This window comes from Barbatula barbatula (genome assembly GCF_947034865.1).
Source record: "Barbatula barbatula genome assembly, chromosome: 16".
NCBI classification, from domain to species: domain Eukaryota; kingdom Metazoa; phylum Chordata; class Actinopteri; order Cypriniformes; family Nemacheilidae; genus Barbatula; species Barbatula barbatula.
Window position 1 is genome coordinate 7,877,979 of NC_136779.1, and position 20,482 is coordinate 7,898,460.

General features: G+C 39.8%; 1 protein-coding gene across 1 annotated transcript in view; it reads right to left on the reverse strand.

Annotated features, from left to right (window-relative positions):
* The window catches only part of cacna1g (calcium channel, voltage-dependent, T type, alpha 1G subunit), a gene marked incomplete at its 5' end in the record, with an annotated part of 173,676 nt that overhangs the window by 43,807 nt on the left and 109,387 nt on the right, over positions 1-20,482 (reverse strand). Inside the window, 13 exon segments of the mRNA XM_079476970.1 lie at positions 687-871; positions 3,392-3,460; positions 9,023-9,146; positions 10,190-10,290; positions 10,414-10,893; positions 11,405-11,586; positions 12,039-12,132; positions 13,682-13,731; positions 13,734-13,755; positions 15,503-15,568; positions 19,485-19,640; positions 19,985-20,099; positions 20,182-20,367. Coding sequence (XP_079333096.1) covers positions 687-871; positions 3,392-3,460; positions 9,023-9,146; positions 10,190-10,290; positions 10,414-10,893; positions 11,405-11,586; positions 12,039-12,132; positions 13,682-13,731; positions 13,734-13,755; positions 15,503-15,568; positions 19,485-19,640; positions 19,985-20,099; positions 20,182-20,367 — 1,830 coding nt within the window.

The window sequence follows — 20,482 nt, forward strand, 5'->3', positions numbered from 1 at the left end:
TAATTTCAAACATTAAATGCAAAACTAATTTCAAATAGTCTTTTCCTTTTTAGTTTCCAGACTCCCCATTTCCGACGCCACACAAAGCATAACTTTCAAAACTATTTTTATAAAAGGTCTCTTGGTAGCCCAAGGAACTTGCTGAAGTTGACCCAGAGTTAAGTTGTGCATGAAAAGCGAAGCGAGTGCGCCCAAGGAGAACAACCAATGTAAGCATTTTGTGAGCAAATTGGGCAGGAAAGATGAATATTTGATTTTTATTTTCTGCTTGAATATGTCATAAATATTTAAAACTAGGGAAGGCCTCCAGAAATCCCCTTTTTAGAGAGAAATGTGCAAGGCGCACAAATAAAAGCACACAAACAAAAAACAAACACAGCTACATACTATACCAATTATATGATAACTGTTAGCAAACTGTCTAAGTAGGGCTGCAACTCCAGGCGTTACATTAATTACAATTCCTGTAAAAAATATGGTGAATACAAATATGCAAATCTTTTATCCTTGTACAAAAACCAAAATGGGTTGTTCTGTGTTTTATGTGTAGTATGTAGCAAGTGCAAGTATGCCAAAATGATGAATCGCCTGGTCTACAGTAAAAGCAGATGCGATCATTTGTAACTTCCCTGTTTAAACATAATAATAATCAGTACAAATGTTTTAAGCGATCTTGTGTTCAGTACCTGAGTGGACGTAGGGTTCTCAATAACCGAAGCACCCGCAGCATGCCCAGGATCTTAGTGCCGCTGTTGGAGATCATTGAAACCAGGATGTCAATGGCCGAGATCATCACCAGCATGCCATCCAGAATGTTCCAGCTGCTTTTCAGGTACGTCTTCTTGCCAAAGCACCAGCCCAAGGCAACCACCTTTAAAACACCAATAAACATACTATGATCAATTCATAGTAGTTGACGGGTATATCATTTTATTTAACAGACAGCCTTATTGGATTCAGAAATTAAGTGAGTTTGGGGCAGGACAACCTGTTGGTTTGACCAATGGCAGCTACAGGAAGCTGCTTGAAATTTAGTTTTTTTGCAGTTTCGCTTGTTGATGATTTATTACCGAGCTTTATTGCACAGTAACATATTTAAACTAAATATAGACCACTTTAGAAGACAAACAATATTGTTCCAAACGTTTTTTTAACACTACAGAGCGCTACCAACAGAACATTTACAACCAAATTGAAATATGAATCCAATATCTGTACAAATTAATTATATACAGTATGTAAGATTGAAAGAAATTTACTTAACAAATGAAACCGTAGTGCTTCAGGACCAGTGTTTACATTTTGCAAAGTGGTCTATTAAGGGCATATTTTCCATATCCTTCACAAAAGTGAAGTCTTACGAACTTTTATTACAGTCAAAGTCTTGTTTTGTTGAATGAAAATAAAATATATGAATACTTGTATACACAAATATTTTTTTTCGTGAAACCTAACCATGAGTCGGGGTGCACAAGCAGTTGCCAAAAAATACAAACACACACATCACAAGAAACGTGAGATCGCCTGACATGCTTGAAATATGAATTTTCAAAGAACTTCTTATTCCCTCGAGCTTTTTATCACAACCACAATAGCATTTCTGAGAAAATATCAGGTTAGAGTGACACACATCTGGCACATAAAGGGGACTCAAAGAAAAAAAGCTGAGGTAAACAACTCAGAAGTAAGAATCATTTCAGTGAAAGTGCTTAGCATGAGCGTGAAGCTTCTAATGATGCTGCTGGTGAATATATCAACCTGCAATGTGATCAAACGTCAACGTGAACAAAGGCACGTCTGGCAACAAAAGCCAGGAGTTTCAACAGCCGTGTCATCTTCTTCCGGCCCAGAAACTTTTTTTGTCAGTCACCGTTAATTAACCTCCAGTGAGAATGATTATTCTCTGTCATGATATTCATTCCAAATCTCTTGGGTGGGTGTGACCTGGCATAAAGCAGGGCCCTAAAATAGAAACCCTAGACCTCTATGACTGGCACCTATGAACTTTTCCATCTTCTCTAGAGAGGTCTCGGCATGTTCTTCCATTTCAACGATGGTAATTTAAATATCTGGCAGACGACCCACCCCACTTAGTATTAACCGGTGTGCTGAGGAGTGCAAAATGGAGAGTGCTTGCCTAATAGACCTTTCATGTCAATGGACTCTAGATTCTGTTTTGTCTTTAGTACTTTATGAGGGTGCATTTGTTCAAATGTTTAATTCAGCCGGCAAATGCTGAGGTTGTCATAACAGAACTATAATAGTTTCTGCAGTAGTCTTTGCCTAGACTTTGTAATTGTCAAAGGAAGCCGCTGTTGTTAGGACTCTGTCCTTCCTGTCTCGAGCTTTCAAGCTCCCTGGGCAGAGTCATGACATTGCCACGTCTTTCGGGGTTTCTGTTGTGTTATGTGTGGAGACATGTGGCTTTATGTGGTTACTTGATGCCACGTGTCTTCCTGTTATGTCTCTCAGCCCCACCCTCCTATCTCCTGTAATTTCATTAGGGTTTCATTCCCATCGTCTGTTTTGTAATTCACCACTTTAGGGTTTTATTCCCATCAGCTGTCACCACTCTCCCCATGTAATCACTCCTCGTTAGTGTCTCCCTTTATATAGTCTTAGTTTCCCTCTGTTCAGTGTCGGTGCATTATCTATATCTATATCTATGGTCTATATGCCCAACACTGATGTCTTGCGTGCACGGTGTTATCCCCTGTTATTGGATTACCTGGTTGCTGTTTACAGTTTGTGAACTTATCATTTATCTTTCCTAAAGATTCTTGTTTTGTTTTTATCCCCCTCGTGGGAGGTGTTTGTTTCTAGTGTTTGGTTGCTAGTGTGTTTTTGTTCTTGTTTTTCCCCATTGCGGGTGTTTGATTTAATAAAGTTTTTTGTTATACCTTCGTCTGCCTGCATCTGGGTTCTGTCCAAAGCCATTTCGTGACAGCTTTCTTAAAGAGACAGTGCACAAAAAATAATCTGCCATTATTTATCTAGTCTGAAGTTGCTCACAATTGTGATCAAAATAATGATCATGTCCTTCAACTTGGACTGAAACTTGACAGAAATAGCCACTTAGAAACCGGCATTATATGAATAAGGGCTGTTTTTACCGACCTAAAACAAGGGTGACAAAACATGACAGAGTTTTCATAACTGGGTGCACTATCCCTTTAAGCTAAAATGGCATGATATCAGAAAAGCTTGTGAGCCGGTATGGTTTCACCAGAATACATTAGCCACGCTGATGCAAGAGAGATGGACACTATATAAAAACCACCAGGAATTGAAGTTAGTCTGCTTTTGGCTGGTATTTTGGCCCAGGCGGGATTAGTTTACTCTCTGTCGGAGAAGATGCCACACTGAGACAAATGCAAGGCCCGTCACCTACCTTTACTGTCATTTCGGTCACGAAGATGGCGGTGAAGATGTAGTTGGACAACGTCAGGAAGATGCGTTCCTGCAGAGAGAACCAGACAAGCAGGGGAAGTGATGGGTGAGTCAGTGTAGGATCAGAGAGAATGTGTGTGTGTGTTTGGCATAACACATTAGAGTTGCCTCCTGTGAAGGTATCTATTGAACTGCCCACGCTCTGAGTACATTACATTACATTAACATCTCACAGATCCACCATCTCACACACACACCAAACAAGCAATACACGTCAGTGCTCTCAGTGGATACTACTAGATATCACAGTGGGCAATAAATAAATGAGTAATAGCTTTTTGACAGTAACTGACAGTAAGTGTAACTAAAGTCTAGAGTAAATCGTATTTGATAAATCATAATAAATACAACGAAATGCTGCCATTTTTTCACGATTATGAAAGATTCAGAAGCCATTTCTGAATCTGTGTTTAAGGGACAGTTCACCAAAAAATAAAACTTCTGTCATAATTTACTCGCCCTCGAGTTGTTCCGAATCTGTATTAATGTCTTTATTTTGATTAACAAAAAGAGAAAGATATTTGGAAGTACTTCTAACCAAACAGTTCTGGCCACCATTATTGTCTACTACTTTGATGGTAGTCAAAAGTGCCCCAGTACTTTTTGCTTTCCTAAATGGTTCAAGTGTTCGACAGAAGAAATGAATTTATAAATAACTTTTTCCTACTATGGTAGTCAATGGTGGCCAAGAGCTGTTTGGTTACAAGCATTACATATAAATTTGGAACTACTTGAGTGTGAGCAAATGAATACATTTTTGAAGGTTAGGGTGACATTCATTTATTGGTGGACTGTTCCTTTGTGGATTTTGAACTTTAATGTATCCACGACAGATCAGAGAAAAATGCAGGTTTTTCTGTGTTCTCATTTGCGTGAAAAGAAAACAAAGACGACAATTACAAAACACTGACTTCCCAAAATGATACTTGAAAAAACTCTTAAGTCACTGTGCGTCTGACCCACGGCTGTCCCACGCAGAAGGCACAGTCGATTGCACCTCTCTTCTCTGACCTGAGCCAGGACTGTTTGTTCCTCTTCCATAACAGACAGCGCCACTGTCAACAGTGCTACATTTCCAGAGCATCAACCCACTCCATCCTAATGCTCTGATGCTGAAACAGCTAAATCCTACAGACTGCTGGTGTAAGGAACCTGACTCACCCATACCAGAGCCAGACATCAATCCCGGCATTATCCATCTGAGCCAGGGCCTCAGCGGCACAGTCGGTTCACATACGCCGCTTGTGTAGCAGTGAAGTGCAAACCAATGATCTGACTGTCAGTTTCACCATCTTCAGGTGTTTTCAGTGTACATGATGTTCTATTAACAAAGTTCGGGAGGAGCACGTGCAGATAACTAACCCGGCTGGCTTTCCATAACCAATCTTACCAATCATCAGCATGGGAGCAAACCCTTACAAATAGACAAGCTGCCTTACCATCTCTAGTGTCTTTCAGCACCCCGCCTCCTCACACACAGCTCAGCACCTTCCAGCTTAGAAGGGGGGAACGACCCGAGGCACACACCGAGCCCGGGACCCTTTCCCTGGTCCCTTTCCCAGAGCCTATGATTTAGTGCACAATTCTACTGAGCATCTTTGAAAATATACATTTTAAATGTGTGTACATTTCCAAGAGCAAATATGGTAATTCTCTGTGTCACTGAGTCGCTGTATGTTTAATATTATCTCTTGTTTATAAATGCATGGTGGATGCAAGTATTGGTTAGTTTAAAATCATAGTAAAATACTGGCCAATTCGTCTGCAATGTACAGGGAGAGAAATGAATGTCATGCAGTTCACAAAAAATAAATATACTGTATATACACTGTATATCAACACTGAATTATATCTATTCTACATTTACTTTTTAGGACAGGCACGCATTCATAGATTACAGTATCATATGGACTGTGATTTTCAATGATATTGCGATTATAACTGGGTTTCAATATCATCATGTAACCAGGGACCACAAAGACCCCACAATGATTTTTTTTCTCCGTAAACAGATAGTGAGGTACACCAGTAGCAAAGATTCAGCCAACCTTACACCTAAGTCTTGTGTTTAGATGGTCATAAACTTGGCGATAGATTTTGTTGGCAGATTCTGAGTGCAAACGAATGAGAAGCGGATTCCTACTCTAAACTACAGTTTCCTACAAGTGGTGTGGAAAGAAAACAAGCAGCGTTGATCTCCACAAAGGAATGTGAAGAACATGGTCTCTCTGGATTATTTATCCTTCTCCTACTGAATCTGAGCAGCAAGGGCCATCTTTCCCATGACCTGCCGACGATGCTGTTTCAGAGGGTCATGCACCAAGTCTTCATGCTGACATCATCACTGCGGTTTGTATTGCTTTTAAAAACAGACTGACGTCTTTGCCATTCCTTGCTGTTCTGAGACTTGTTTTCATTCATTGTTGAGTGAATAGCGTTCAGTGTGAGTGTGGTTAAGTCACAATTCATGAATGAGGAAGAGCAAAGTAGACGGGTCAGTCAACCCATGTCCTCCTCACTCATTGTTTAAAGGTTACTACATGTTTGACGTATACAAAGATGTAACATACTGTAAGGCTTGACAGAAAGAATAGAAAGAGAGAGAGATTTCTGAGAGAGAGAGAGCTAAACTCATGTTGGTCTTTTCTTCATCCTTTTCCCATTACGTTGAATACTAAAAAGACGGGGGGCTCAGGTGGGGAATCTGATGGCATTTGTTCATTTTCAAATTGAAAAACGTCCCCATATGAAATAATAATGACACACATCTGAGCTCAGTGAGGAACCTTTTACTTCAGATGGAGTCTGTCATTGAGATGAGCCCTGGTTTGCATAACCTCAACATCAATAAATTCTATTACAGCCAGCGTTACATCATTTAATCCCGCAGTGACAGTGGGACCAGATAAACTTGACCTGGTCCAAGGATTTTGCAACTGCTGAAAAATGTCACATCCACTTGTGGGAAAGAAATGAAAACCAAAGGATTCCTATTGAAATGCACGCATTCTCAGCCTTTTACATTTTACAGCTCATTAACAGCAAACGTCTTGAAAGTTTACCAATTTTCAAAAATGACAGATGCCACAGAGCAAAATCATCTGTGCATATATATATGCAAATGCATGATGTATGTGTGAAGACTGCAAAAGCGCTGTAGAACACCCTGAACAAAGTAAAGAAACAAATATGTTGTTTTAGAGCACAAAAGTATAAACATCCTTAAAACATGCAAAAAAGCTTCTCAAGCAAATGTATTTCAAGATACTACCTGTTGTAAAATAAATAAGCATAAAAAAATCTAAGTGGTACAATTTAAATAACAAAAAAAGGCAATAAGTCTCAATAAAACTTCTTATCTTACACAATACTGTGAATTTATCTTGAAAATAACTTGTGGAGAGCAGGATGAAGAAAGTCCTCCTGTGAAATGCTGACATGACGTCTTTAGGGGGAAGGAAACAAATATCATAGTGGCTCAGAGGCACACATGGTAAAACACGGATTACATGGATTCAACCACCGGAAAATAACTGAAAGAAAAAACTTTCCTGTGATACATAATGTTTCGAAAAATAATTACACATGAGCGGGCTTTCAAGTCTCCTGTTCCCATTACCATAGGAATCCTTCACCACACAGAAAGAAAATAAAAATCACATTATGCACAATAACATAGTGTGTCTCATCCCATTCTGCGAGTTTTCATTCTGAATCCAGAGCTTGTGCAAATAAATAGAAATATATGAATAACTCAAATACTGGAGCCAGTAATGCTTGACCTTTTAGCAGTCATTTTTTATGAGCAATGTCAAAGTGATTGGTGTGGGCTGAACCTCCTTTAAACTGTGTTTACTTCTCCACATCTCTGACTGGAGATCAGTCGAGGTGCGCTGCGGATCTCCGCCATGCGGGGTTGCTCTCTGCCTCATCAGTTACAAAGGCAGACACACAGTCCCCGAATCGAAGCAAATCATGCAAATGTATGCGTCTCTATATACTATCCACGTGCAAAAAAATAAAAGGCAAACCAACAATATGCGGTTTACGTACATTTACAAATATCGAAAGAATAGTAAGACCAAATGTTTGTTTTTAGTTGAGTAATGTTTTTGATGCATTTATAAAAAAACATATTTGTATATTTCAAGTTCCAATTTGTCAAATCTATCGACAGAAATGCAATATAATATACATAACTAAGTCTTCAGAGGTGTATAAAAACCTTACATAATGAAGTGTTTTACAAAATGAATGAAGAAATTTACAAGAATTTGTCAATGAATGTGCATCTTATACATTACACCATTAACAAATAGGTGTGTTTATTGATGTTCACAATAAAACAGAAAACCATGGATTTCTTCCTTAGCTTTCTCTTACTTTTCTGTCTTCCAGAGGGAACAAATAACTGCTGCAAGTGGTAAACACACAAAGCTGACAATGAGATGTTGCAAAACAAGTTGCTTGTGTCCTTTGGGTCTGTAAGAAAGCATGATGAACGAACTAATCTTTTCATTTTTAATGTCCGCAAAACCACCCTACTCCCAAATCATCTAACAATCCGCATTTTATTCCCAGATCCACCACCACCAGTGTAAAACAACGATAAAGCTAGTCAAGAGTCACAACCATCCAACATTAGAATAAATTTAGCAAATCATGTAGCTACATTAAGGAAATCTATTATGCATGATGAAAGCTATCTGTTAGCATTCATTCATCAATGGTAGTTGCTTTGCATAACGCCCTGGGTGCACGCAACGTGCATGCCGCAAGCGTTGCTTCATGGGGACTGCGCTGTCATTAACCTGAGCCATAGATGCAATGTGACTAATCCCTCTAGAGCCACGGGAAAATGACATTCTGAGAATGCTGATTGGCTGATGCCACTAGAATGCGCGCGGTCCCAAACCCTTCGCTAGCGGCTACTCTGTCAATGCTGTAATATCAAAGGCAGGAAAACAAACCCATTACCCGCTTTCCAAAAAAAGGTCACTGAGGAAACATCTACTATTAAATAATAAATATTTGTGATTTAGTGCCTATAGGTTACTTGCATAAAACGAAATGTCAACACAAGAAGAAATGCTTTCTGCCTGCATAACAGTGTGGTAAGACCACCACACAGGCTAACTGCCAAGCGGACCGTGCCAAACCACGACCCCTTGATGCGAATTGATGTAAATGTATCTGATAATGTCTGTATTATTCCATCTCATTGGTGTTTTAATTCAGCCTAGCCTATGTAAATCATTGGGAGTGTTCACCTAAATATCTGCGTTTTCAAACGTTGCGTAACCTTGTAAATAACTGAATGAGCAATCAGTGCGCTTATGTATGCTTGCCCCACACAGAAAACAAACAAGGTTAAATACCCTAGAGATTGAGAGATATGGGGGAGTTGGTATCTCATCATGAGATTTATAATGTTTATTCGATTCGACACCATTTTTTTTATTTAAAAATAAGCAACAGCACCCACTGAGATCAGTGTATCAATGACCTGACCCTATTATGCCCACAAATATGTGTGTGTGTGTGTGTGTGCGTGCGTAGTTGCATTACTCACAGCACTGGAGGGGTCGATTCTGGGCCTCTCCATGGCGATAGTGATGCAGTTGAGAAAGATGATGACCAGAACCACATGGTCAAACAACTTGTGATTAATGATCTTATTGCATGTCACACGAAACCTGCAAGATATAATGATCATTGTGAGGCAATGGAGTGCACGATTCTGATCCTTAAAAAAGACTGCAAAGTCGTTTTCACACTAAGTAATTCGCTACAGAATCATGCTAAAAGAAAGCCTTGCTGCGCACCCGCGTGACTGCTTTAATGAATAAATAGTGCTCAGTACTCTTTAATGTCTTGGCCTGATGTTAAAGAATTCATGCTAAGAACAGCACTGTGTGGGACTATTCCGCACGGTTGTCATGCCAACCTCTCTTCCTCAACCCCGATCTCTCGTGCTCAACGTGTGGATATGCCGGGGTGATATGGGAGAGCAGTTTAAGGCGCGCCCTGCCTCACAGCAAGAAGATCTCTCGGATGCGTATATACGGAGAAGCAGATGGACCACGCCTCAAATCTTAGGTGATGATCTGAGGCGTGACAGCCAATGTCTGCATTTCTTTAATCAGTAGATCACCGACAACATCCCGGCTTTGAAAGGGACTAGATGTGACCGCAGGTCTCAGCTTGGAACTTGAACAGATGGACAGACAAACAGGCCCAAAGTTTCTCCAGCAAAACCAATATCTGCCATTTGGCAAGTCATGGCAGTGCAGACTGGCAAGAGTTTGCATCATCCAAAGCTTGTGCATAAAAGTAGAAGGAGGATGATCCGAGGTTGTTTGATGTTTAATTAGTAAACCGCTGACAGAGTATAACACGCGATGCTGAGTTTTGCTTTCCTAGTCCTCTAATAAGTGCAGCCTCCATGGAGCTTAATGTGAGCAGACGTGCTTCTCAGAAACAGAACGCATTGGAAAGAGATGAGAGGAGGGGATACACCAAGAAGAGGCCTTCGCATGCCTAGGGGAGATGTTTAAAGTACAGCAGCCTTTTCACCCCTAAAGAAATTTTTTATGACTTAGGGGCATTAGTAATATGATAAATGCAGGGTTCAGGAGTTTGGGATCTTTTTGAGTAGTACATTGACTCCCTAAAGGACCATACAGTATATATCCAGTGGTCATGAGGTTTGCAGAAGAACACGGAGAAAAAAACTTACCGTGACTGCGGTGGGAACAGGTAAAGTGACCACGTTGCCCTTTGTCGGCACCATTCTGGCTGTTTATGTTCCAACCAACGGTACATACGAGCCATACGACTCTGCAAGAGATGACCACAAGAAACAAAATGAACAGTAACTTCGTTTTAATTCATACAACTACTTTAATCTTATAGGAGTAAGAAACCAAAGAATAGATGTAATAAATCAGACGGCTTTCTAACCAGGTTTCCTTCCTCATCCACATTATCATCCTCACTGTGGTGTTCATCCAGAGAGAGCTGCGCAGTGGCTGCAGACGGGGAACTTTTGCCATTGCTGAGGAAGTTGGGCGGCCGGGCACTGTGTATGCTGGCAGAGCGATGTACATATGGGACCTGCAGGGTCTCTGGAGGCAGATCAAAAGAACTACGGGTCTCCAGGGACTCCATGCGCCTGTGCTGGGGCCTCCGGCTCATGGAGTCCGTCCTGGCGAGGGAGGCATCGTCACCCTCAGACATTCCCCCTCCACCTCCGCTCTCTCCCGTTTCGCCCTCATCCGAGCTAGACTGGCCATCACCAGACAGCAAGGAGCGCCGCTCACCATATTGTCGTTTTTGTCTCTTGAGGCTGGGGGCTCGGCCGAGGCTGTTCCAGCTGGAGCGCCTGCTGTTCCAACTACTGGCTGAACTCCAGGGGGCATTAGGGGAGCTCCGTGCACTTGACTGCAGGGAGAAGGGGAGAGCATGTCAGGTCTTATTTGATACTTTGTAAAGTGCAAACGTTCTCATGCATCTAGAAGATAGGAATGACGTTTAGAACCAACTGAAACTACACATAATGCAATATTTCTGCACACGTATTGTAAAATATCATTATTAGCGAATGGACAGCTATTCATCTATATTCATAATTTCCAAGTGCATTGTCAGATTGGCCAAAAACTATTTTTGCCACTTAATTTTTATAGTTTTATTTCATAAACACTGCATACAGGAATTTATAGTCTGTCTGATATTTGACATGTGATTTGACTTGCATAACCTTATAGGTTTGGCTTATAGTCAGTGTTTTCTTGTACAGCTGCTTTGTAACAATGAAAATTGTAAAAAGCTCTAAATAAATAAAGCTGACTTAACTTGACTTAATATTTCCACGCTTTGTCCCAAAAAGACACGGAAAAAACAAAGAAAAATATAGTGAGACTATTTGGATAACTATAATGATGTTACTGACCGGAGACTTATCTTGGCCACTGGGATCCATGGAGACATTGCTACCTCTCCGGGACTCGTATCCTAGCACTGGGTCCCCTCCTGCAGATATCTTGGGGATAGGCATGGGCGTGGCAGCAGTGTGTGTGATGAGAGGAGGGGTGAGGCTGGTTTTGAAGTCGACATGGCCGTTAATAGGCACAACTGAAGAAGCATAGAGGAAGGGACAGGATAAGATGTTTAACATTAAAACTGAAACCGCAAAACATGACAAATAGTTAAAAAATGCATTAGGTAGCATTTCAAGCATGAATTGTTTAAGGAGCCTTTAATCCAGGAACGTGGTACATTGTCATTTAGGAGAAGGAGACATACCCTAGAAAATACAAAGTGTAGCCGCACTATCTAAAGGTTAAAAGTGTAGCTGGTACTTTAAGGGACAGTTAACCCAAAAATGGTCAAAATGGCCAAGAACTGTTTGGTTACAAGCATTCGTCCAAATATCCTTCTCTTTGTTCATCAGAAGAAATACATTTACGTGTATACAAATTTGGAACAACTTAAGGGTGAATAAATAAAACAGAACTGTTTCTTCAAAGGGTTATGTATATCCGTGCTTCCATGTGAATGAACAAACTGTGCTCTACTGGTCTCACCAGAACAGGCAGTCAGATCCTTCTTATGTCCAGAAACATCCTCCAAACTACGTGCATAGATATCGACTTCAGATTCAGATTTTGAGCCATCACCCTTAATCAAAAGTGGAAGAAGAAAAGAGGTCAGTTGCCAAGTCTTGGTGTTGTCAGGTAGGTGCATGTGTGGTCTCCCACCCTAGCAGCCCTAAATAAAGGCCCTAGGGTGACTGGTATCTGAGGGAGAGACATCCTGGACAGCATAATCCACAACACATTGCATTTGACTGCATGCATTTGACACCATCACCACTCTGAAACCACCATAACTGAATTCATTGTTTGCATGTGCAGAACTTTATAATGGTTAAATGTATTTTTAAGAAGGTGATCTCATGGTCAGACCATCTGCTATATTAGTGTAAGACATATCCACATGCGGGGTGAATATGTGTGGGTTTCTCTCTCGGCTCACTGGAGGTGCAGCACCAGTAGAGCAGGCACATCCAATGATCAGGCAGGAGAAATAAACAGTGCTATTTATATCAGAGGGCTCATCTCATTGTTTGGCCTGTATCCTTCACGTCCCCAGTCTTGGGTCGTCTTTAATGCGGCTTCCTGCCAGGAGTGTTTCAGTGTGGTCTAACACAGAAATTCAACCCTTTGTGGTTTGTCAAAACAGAGACCAATGATTGAAGATGGTCTCTCTCTCTCTCTCTCTCTCTCTCTCTCTCTCTCTCTCTCTCTCTCTCTCTCTCTCTCTCTCTCTCTCTCTCTCTCTCTCTCTCTCTTTCAATTTGACCAGTTGGCAGGTTTGGATGGTGACTACAAATTAAATAAAATCTTTGAAAGAACATAAAAAGTATTGTTCATTAGCATAAAGATAAATGTTTCTCATTTGGTGGTAATTGAATGATAAAATGAAAAATACAAATTGGGTCTTAGCGGGTCTCTCAGCCTGGTCAGTCTCGTCTGTTTGCTTATTTAAGAAAAGTTGGTTTTGGGCACCCTTGGTACGACCAACTAAAAGCCCAACCAGCAAAACCACCTAAACACTAGATTGGCCGGTCTGGGAAACCACCTACATCACCAAAACCAGCTTAGGCTTTTTTTCAAACCAATTAATAATTCAGCATGGCACTGTTGATTGAAATAGAAAAAGAGAGAGAGAGAGCATATACTGTATAGTAGAGACTATTCTGACAAACCTCTGAACCTACAGACAATGTATCCCATTGACTTCATTTATTAGTATCATGTCCTGAATCATAGATTTGTGCATTTCCCTCTCTGAAATAAAAAAGCATTAGTTATAGATGTGTAAAAGGGCATAGAAAGCAATAGAAGCCAGTGGGATCATTGCAACACTACACACAACAAAACCGAACGGCAATTAATTCACAGCATAACTACAACAAAACAGTGAATAGGAGTCGTCAATAGGGAATAACACAATATTAAAGTTACTAAAGCAACAAAAAGTAATGAAATATTAATAGAGTAATGACGCCGGACTACTTGTCTATTTCCCACTACTAGTGCACAATAAAATAAAACACAGCTGTGATAGGTTGAACATAGCAGAAAGGCTACACTACGCATCTTCTGGAATAGAGCACCTGGTGCAGTTAGCCATAAGCTTAGCATCAACACCCACTGCTACTCACAGCAGGTTCAGAACTGAGCATAGGGGATGTCCTGGCTGGCTTGGGTTTGGAATCTTCATTCCAACATGGCCTTTCTGAGTAAAGAGATGTAGCAGTGTAGCAGAACTGTGAAAAACTGACTTTTTGGCTGCTTTTCGATGAGAAATTTGGAATCAGATATTGTGTGCTATATAAAACTCAATCCTAAACAAATGAAAACAAAATATGTAATTTACTTCAACAATTATTCAGTAACTTTGAATCAAAAGTTACTGAGTTGAGCTGCAATGTGTCAGAGGAGAACTGGCCCTCCTGGCTGACTGTTTTTGTTCTCCATTTTTTCATTATTAGAGTTTTGGTTCCTTGGCACTGTGTCGTATTGACTTGATCACCGGGAGACTGCTGATAAACAAGATCAGCTTAGGGTTCTGTAAACTGCATTAACAACGCTTTATTAGAATGGTCATATTCTTTCTATAATACCATGTTCTGCATTATATTCTACCTCTTAATGGGTTTACATTTATTTTCTATAAAGCTGCTTTGAAACAATGCAACATTGTAAAAAGCGCTGTATAAATACAATTTAATTGAATAAATCAACTTTATTTTCTAGTATGCAAAAAGAGCAAAATAAAAAGTGCAACACTGTTTAAAAGCCCATTGGTTTTCTTGTGTCACATGACCAAATGTCATCGATATCAATGTTCTTCAAAGAACTACGATTTTAAAGAACTACAGTAATACTGTTATACAGTAGGAAAGTAATACTAGTATGGAAAGAAAAACAGTGCATACTAGATTAAATGCTGACAGATGTTTGATTTTCGAGGAACAGTCCCTTTAAGTATACCAGAATTTCTTTAGTCATGTTAAAGGTAAACTGGGAAAGTCCACTGGGCCTGTAACGTGAATTGAGACATTACGTCGCTGTGCATCTGTTTCTTAGTCACAAGTCTTAATTTGGGTATTGTGCCGACTTGACCGACCTTGCTGATGGATTTCAAGCATGTTTTGACGTGAGATGTGCTTATTATGGTAAAACATTTTTTAAAATGATCATCATTCAAAAAGTCAACTGCAGTTATCTTTTATCCACATTGCTAGCATTAACACATCGGTAATAAAATACCATTTAAACAGTGATGTCATCTTTCTCTGAAAAGCCTGAGCTGATTTTAATGAAAAGCATCAAATAAAAAGGGCCGTACAAAAATGGCTGTATGTGTGAAAGCAACTATAGCCATTGGTACTTGTCTTTCTGTAGCCTTACACTGCAGATGTCACCTAGCACAGCTGCATGAATGAAAACAAATACAGAATGTGATGTCTAGAAACACAAACAGACAGAGTCTACTCAACAGGGTCAAGTGCTTACACTCAGCTCTGGCTCACTGAATGGCGTTTTCCATTGCCGAGCTTCTGATCTCAGCGGATGGTTATTTCAACAGAACTTTAAGTATAGTTAAATTAAAAAAGACCCCGCAGAGCGCAATTCTCCCAGATAAACATAATTAAAAGCAAAGAGGTGTTGAGAGACCTCTGCTCAAAATATTACAGATAGATTTTGAAATCCGTTCAAACTGACGTCCCATTTGCCTTATATGATTTTGTCTGGCTTGGTCTAATATCACAGAGGCTTTTACGAATGGCCAAACACATTGATCAAATAAAGCACGAGGCAAAACAAGGATTGCCGCCAGGCGTCGAGCAAGTGAACCTGAAGAAAGACTTTGAGTCAAGTCTGCTTCTACAGAAAACAATCACAAGTGACAGTGTCCACAAACGCCGGGATCCTCCTGGTTAGTCTCATTGGGTGAGATCATGCGGAGAGCTACATACCCCCGAGTCTATTGGCAGCTGAATACAGCTCAGCTGGCCATGCAAATCCTCCCTCTTGGTTATTTCCTAAAGCGGACACGTGTTAGGATTTTACCACACAGAGTAAAAAGGTAAGGTGGAAGGAAAAGAGTACAAACAGGTTATAGAAGAAAAGAAGTCAAATATGTCTGTTGAAGAACAAATCACATAACAGTTTTGCATTTAGGGTGGAGTTAAGGTTGCGAACGTGTTTAGTACTCTATAGATAAAACCTATTTCAGAACATGTATTCACTGCAATTGACAGAATCTTGTTTTTCTACCCATGTCCTTTGAGATAATAGATATTGAATTTTTCACATCCTGTCAAGTGAGCGGACTGCATCGAGTGATGAAAGAAGAAACGCAGAGAATGATTGAAACATTCAGCAAGTTCAATAACATATTTTGTTTGTGATTTAATACCATGCTATGGTTAATGTTATAAACCATGTTGAAACTGTGTCTTGTCTAACAGTGTCAACTGTGTCTTTTCTAAACTAAGTATAAGCCATGTGCGTTTTTGATAAATTATAACCATGATAGGTTTGGTTAGGTTTAAGACAGTCGTCTTAAAATGGGGCAAATCAATGCCTGGTAGTAAAAACTGGCTTTTCTTTTAATTCCACGAATGAAAATTGTGTCTTCATTTCACACTTGTATCACATTCTTCCTTCTGCAGAACACAAAAAACGTTGGTAACAGAACAATGGCTGTACTAACTGACTTGCATTGGTTTTATTTCCATACATAGTATAATAGAAGTCAACGGGTACTGCCGTAGTTTGGTTGCCAACATTCTTAAAAATGTCTTCTTTTGTGTTCTACAGAAGGAACAAAGTCATGGAAGTTTGAGGTGAGTAAATTATGACACAATTGTCATTTTTGGGTGAACTATCCCTTTAATAAAAGTGAAGTGAATGCTTTGGACTGAAAAAACAAGGAGGAAGAACGGTCCAGCTGCCAAAATAGTTGCACGTAGTAAAAAAACCTTTTAATCAAAGTACATGGAGTACGTCTTTCACTGACCAGGCTGGTATATGAATTGATATGCCCGCCAGACCGGAATCACGTCCTTAAAACAGTGACTTCAAGAATCTATATGCTTAGAGCAGTGGACGGGACATTCGCTGCTGGAAGGAGTTTAATTTTGCCCCTTGATCCCTCAGCTTTACACACGTCATTTAGACACTGGTTTCCCCAGCAACCCTGACGCACTGAAAAGTTCGACCAACTATAAATAAACACGATGTTTGCAGAAAAGGATGCACGGTCAATTTAATACTCCAGCAGTGTTGGTAAGATAGAAGAAAGCAAGAGAATACCTTGGAATTCCTTCTGGCTTCAGAGCACAAAACACGATGATTTAGTGAATGTATTATCTAAGGTGATGGCACGTAGAGGTCAGCTGGGTGCAGGTTATCCTCTCGTATTTAAGACCAGAAAGTCTATTTTGATGGTTTCTGCGTAACTAACATAATTTGCTCTAAGCTGCAATGATGCAGTAGGAAAGCTATTTCTGTCTGGCAGACAGGCACAGGAGAGGCACGTTCATTTTTTAGAGAAGAATAAAGCTGAGAGAAATTGAGCACCATCCAGATAATACCTTCCCTCTCAATAACACCCAAAACTCTGCCAATTCATCCTCACATATCAATGTCCTTTTCTCTCTGAATTATGCAGATAAAGCTAAAATGATTCTTAATTTAACATTTTTACAACGTTTTTGTTGCTCTAAAGAGGTATTACAGACACGCTTTGACAACACTTTGGCTTTGTTAACACTGCACACAAATCAGATTTTGTTTTCAAATCTGATATTAAAGGCATTTTGTAAGTGTTGAAAGCTGATCTTTTGTTCATACAATGTAGACAATAGGCAGTGAACAGTGTCTACACTGGTTGCTATAGTAATGAAGCGATGACAAGAGTCAACTGAGAGTAGCTGTCAGGGTGAGAGCTGGAAATGTTGCCTCCGTTGATCATCTCACTGCGTCACATGAGCGAGCATAAGCGACAAAAGAATTTCACATATTTATTTAAGTATTGGGTCCAGAGTCAATGACTCCTTCACTCATTTATTTATCACTACTTGTTTAAACGCAAAGTTTTGAGTGAACATTTCTGTATTTGGACACACATTTATCAGACCCCTTTTACTCGGGCACGTGCCCCGGTATAAATCTGCTGTGCCCCAGTATAAATTTCATGCACACGCCTGGCCTGAAGTTAACTTCCGGTATGTGTTCCGTGATCGGTCTGGCTAATGCATAATTATATAACAATTTATATTTTTATTAATTTATATTAATGTTCATTTATATAGATATTTGATAGTATAGTAATTGCATTAAATAAACAATTTGTTCTATTTCTTGCGGTGTATACCGCCAGCGACAAAGCGAGGCGATGTCATTCATTACAATGGAGTTCCGGTGACTAACCGCGACACGAGCAACAGTGACCGTTGGTGACAAGATGTGGGCGTGTCTAACGACATGAGTTGAGATTTGCTCAACTTTATGCAAATGATGAGCGACTTTCGGGAACGCCAACAAGTGGGAGTAAAGAAGAGGAGCATCATCCGTCTCTCATAAGTAACAGCAGGGTTTGTTCATGAATGTTACTTGGAACCAAAGCTAGGAACGCCTTCTAACAACCTCGTAGCAAGAGACTAGTGACCCACAGCGACACAGCAACCGGCGTTCTGAACACATCCACAAAAGCATGCAACGTTTGTTTATTGTCGGATAATGCAATATATACTGAATAAGCCAACCTGTATCGCTTGGGTTTGTCTTTTTCCAAAGAAACTACAGTAAAGCAACCTCTCCACCCAAAATGATATATAGGTAAAACATTTGTTTCTTTGATTTATTTTATGTCTGGACAAGTTTTGTGTGCATTTGTTCTTCTGTCAAAGAAAAATGGCTGCTATGCACTGTGAGATAGGCTGTCTTTCAAGATCATAGAAAAAAAAGGCGATAAAGAATGAGAATGAAGGAAAGAGAGTAAGCTGAATTCTCCGGAATGAGTAGAACATGGGACTCTCATAAATGTGATGTGGGCACATCTGTTACACACAGAACGGGGAACTCATCACTGCCCGCTGAATAAATAATAGTATTAGATGAAGGGGAGCGGATGAGCAGGAGGGAAGATATGGTGGAATGTGCTAGAATCGGATAGATCGGTGATTTCTTTGCACTGCACTTCAGGTTTTTGCACAATTAAATCATTGATTTAATGGTACATTTCTGTTTGCCTCTGTAGACCTGCTCCAAATACATCTTAATCTTTCCCTAAAGACTTTTTTGGTCACACTTTATTTTAAGGTCCAATTCTCGGTTTAAATAAACCATTTACTGCGACTTTTACCTCAGTAAACTCCTAAGTTGCTGCGTATTAATAGTTGGTAAGGTTGTTGTTAGGTTAAGGTATTGGGTAGGTAATAGAGACACAGAATATGGTAATGTATGTGCTTTATAGGTACTCATAAACAGCCAGCATGCTTATAACAGGATTTCTATTTCCTAAATATTAAAAAGAATAAATATAATATTTAATATTGAAAAAAGAAATCTGGTTTCAGAGGGCACTTTGCTGTTCACCCCTTTTACTTTATTAAAGCTATATTAAATCTATTTCAATAAAACATACTAATACATAATAAACATTTAGAGTAAACAGTATGAATGCATTCCATTTCTTTCTAAAGTGAATGTTGTACCATCGCTTTGGATGACACTCATAGAAGTATTACAGTATATTATATACAATAATACTTAATATAATAAAAATACAAACACCGGTGTTAATGAAGGAGTACTGGGGTACACGAGATAAAAACCCTGGACTAGAACACGAAAACAGAAAGAGTGAGAATGGAGAAGAGAAAGACAGAATGTGAAAATGGATAAAACGTAGGTGTTATGTCTGACTTATCTAGGGAAGAAAGACTTTACCTCCGTCTGAAATCCCTCCACTAAGATGGCCACCAACAGGTTGAACAGGACATAGTTTCCAAAGGTCATGAGGGCGATGAAGTACAGAGCAGCCACGGGGGAGGTGGAGGCCATCCCATTGTACAGCACCTTATTCCAGTCCTCCTGAGTCAAGATCTGATGTGCACAGTGAACATACATCATCAACTAATACACAGTTACAGATGATCACATCGGCCCGTTTGTCATTTTGGTTACACCTGGTACTAACAATCTACTTTGAGTGATTTGATCAAAAGTGGTCTTGAGAGGCAGTTTGCACCTGTACTGTATGTGAGTTGATAATACCTGGATGAAACAATCTGGAAACATTCCCAATAGCTAGTGCTCGACTGGCACATAATCAAATCATCCTTAAAATGTGGTCAAAATAACTCGATCACAAAATGGATTACATCTATTTTATCTCTGAACACAATCCTGAATTTGATCTTAATACCAAATGTAGCGAGAATTCTTGCCTGGAAAACCGTAACAATGGCCCACAACAAAGTGTCAAAGTTCTTGCGGTCAGGAAGAGTGTCACCATCTCTTTCGGAGCCGAATTTACATCCGAACAGGTGCATGCCAAGAATACTGTAAGAAAACAGTAAAATTTATGATATACAAGAATCAACGTACAGTACATGTTATTAACACTAATTTATATTTGTCTTGCCTGAAAATAAATATGAAAAGCATGAGCAACATGCAGAAGGTAGCAACGTTGTCCATGGTCTTCATCAGAACCACCAGCTGTCTCTGAAGGGCAGGCATGAAGCGGACCAGCTTCAACACCCGCATGAGCCTGAAGGTCCTTAACACGGATAAACCTCCTCCCTGCTGACCAACAATCTCCCACACGCTGTTAACGCACACACACAAATACACACATCCAGCTGTCTTGATGCAAACGTCAGCAAAAATCTAAATAACATATACATCATTTAAAAAAAAAGATTTTTCAGAAATTTCTGAAT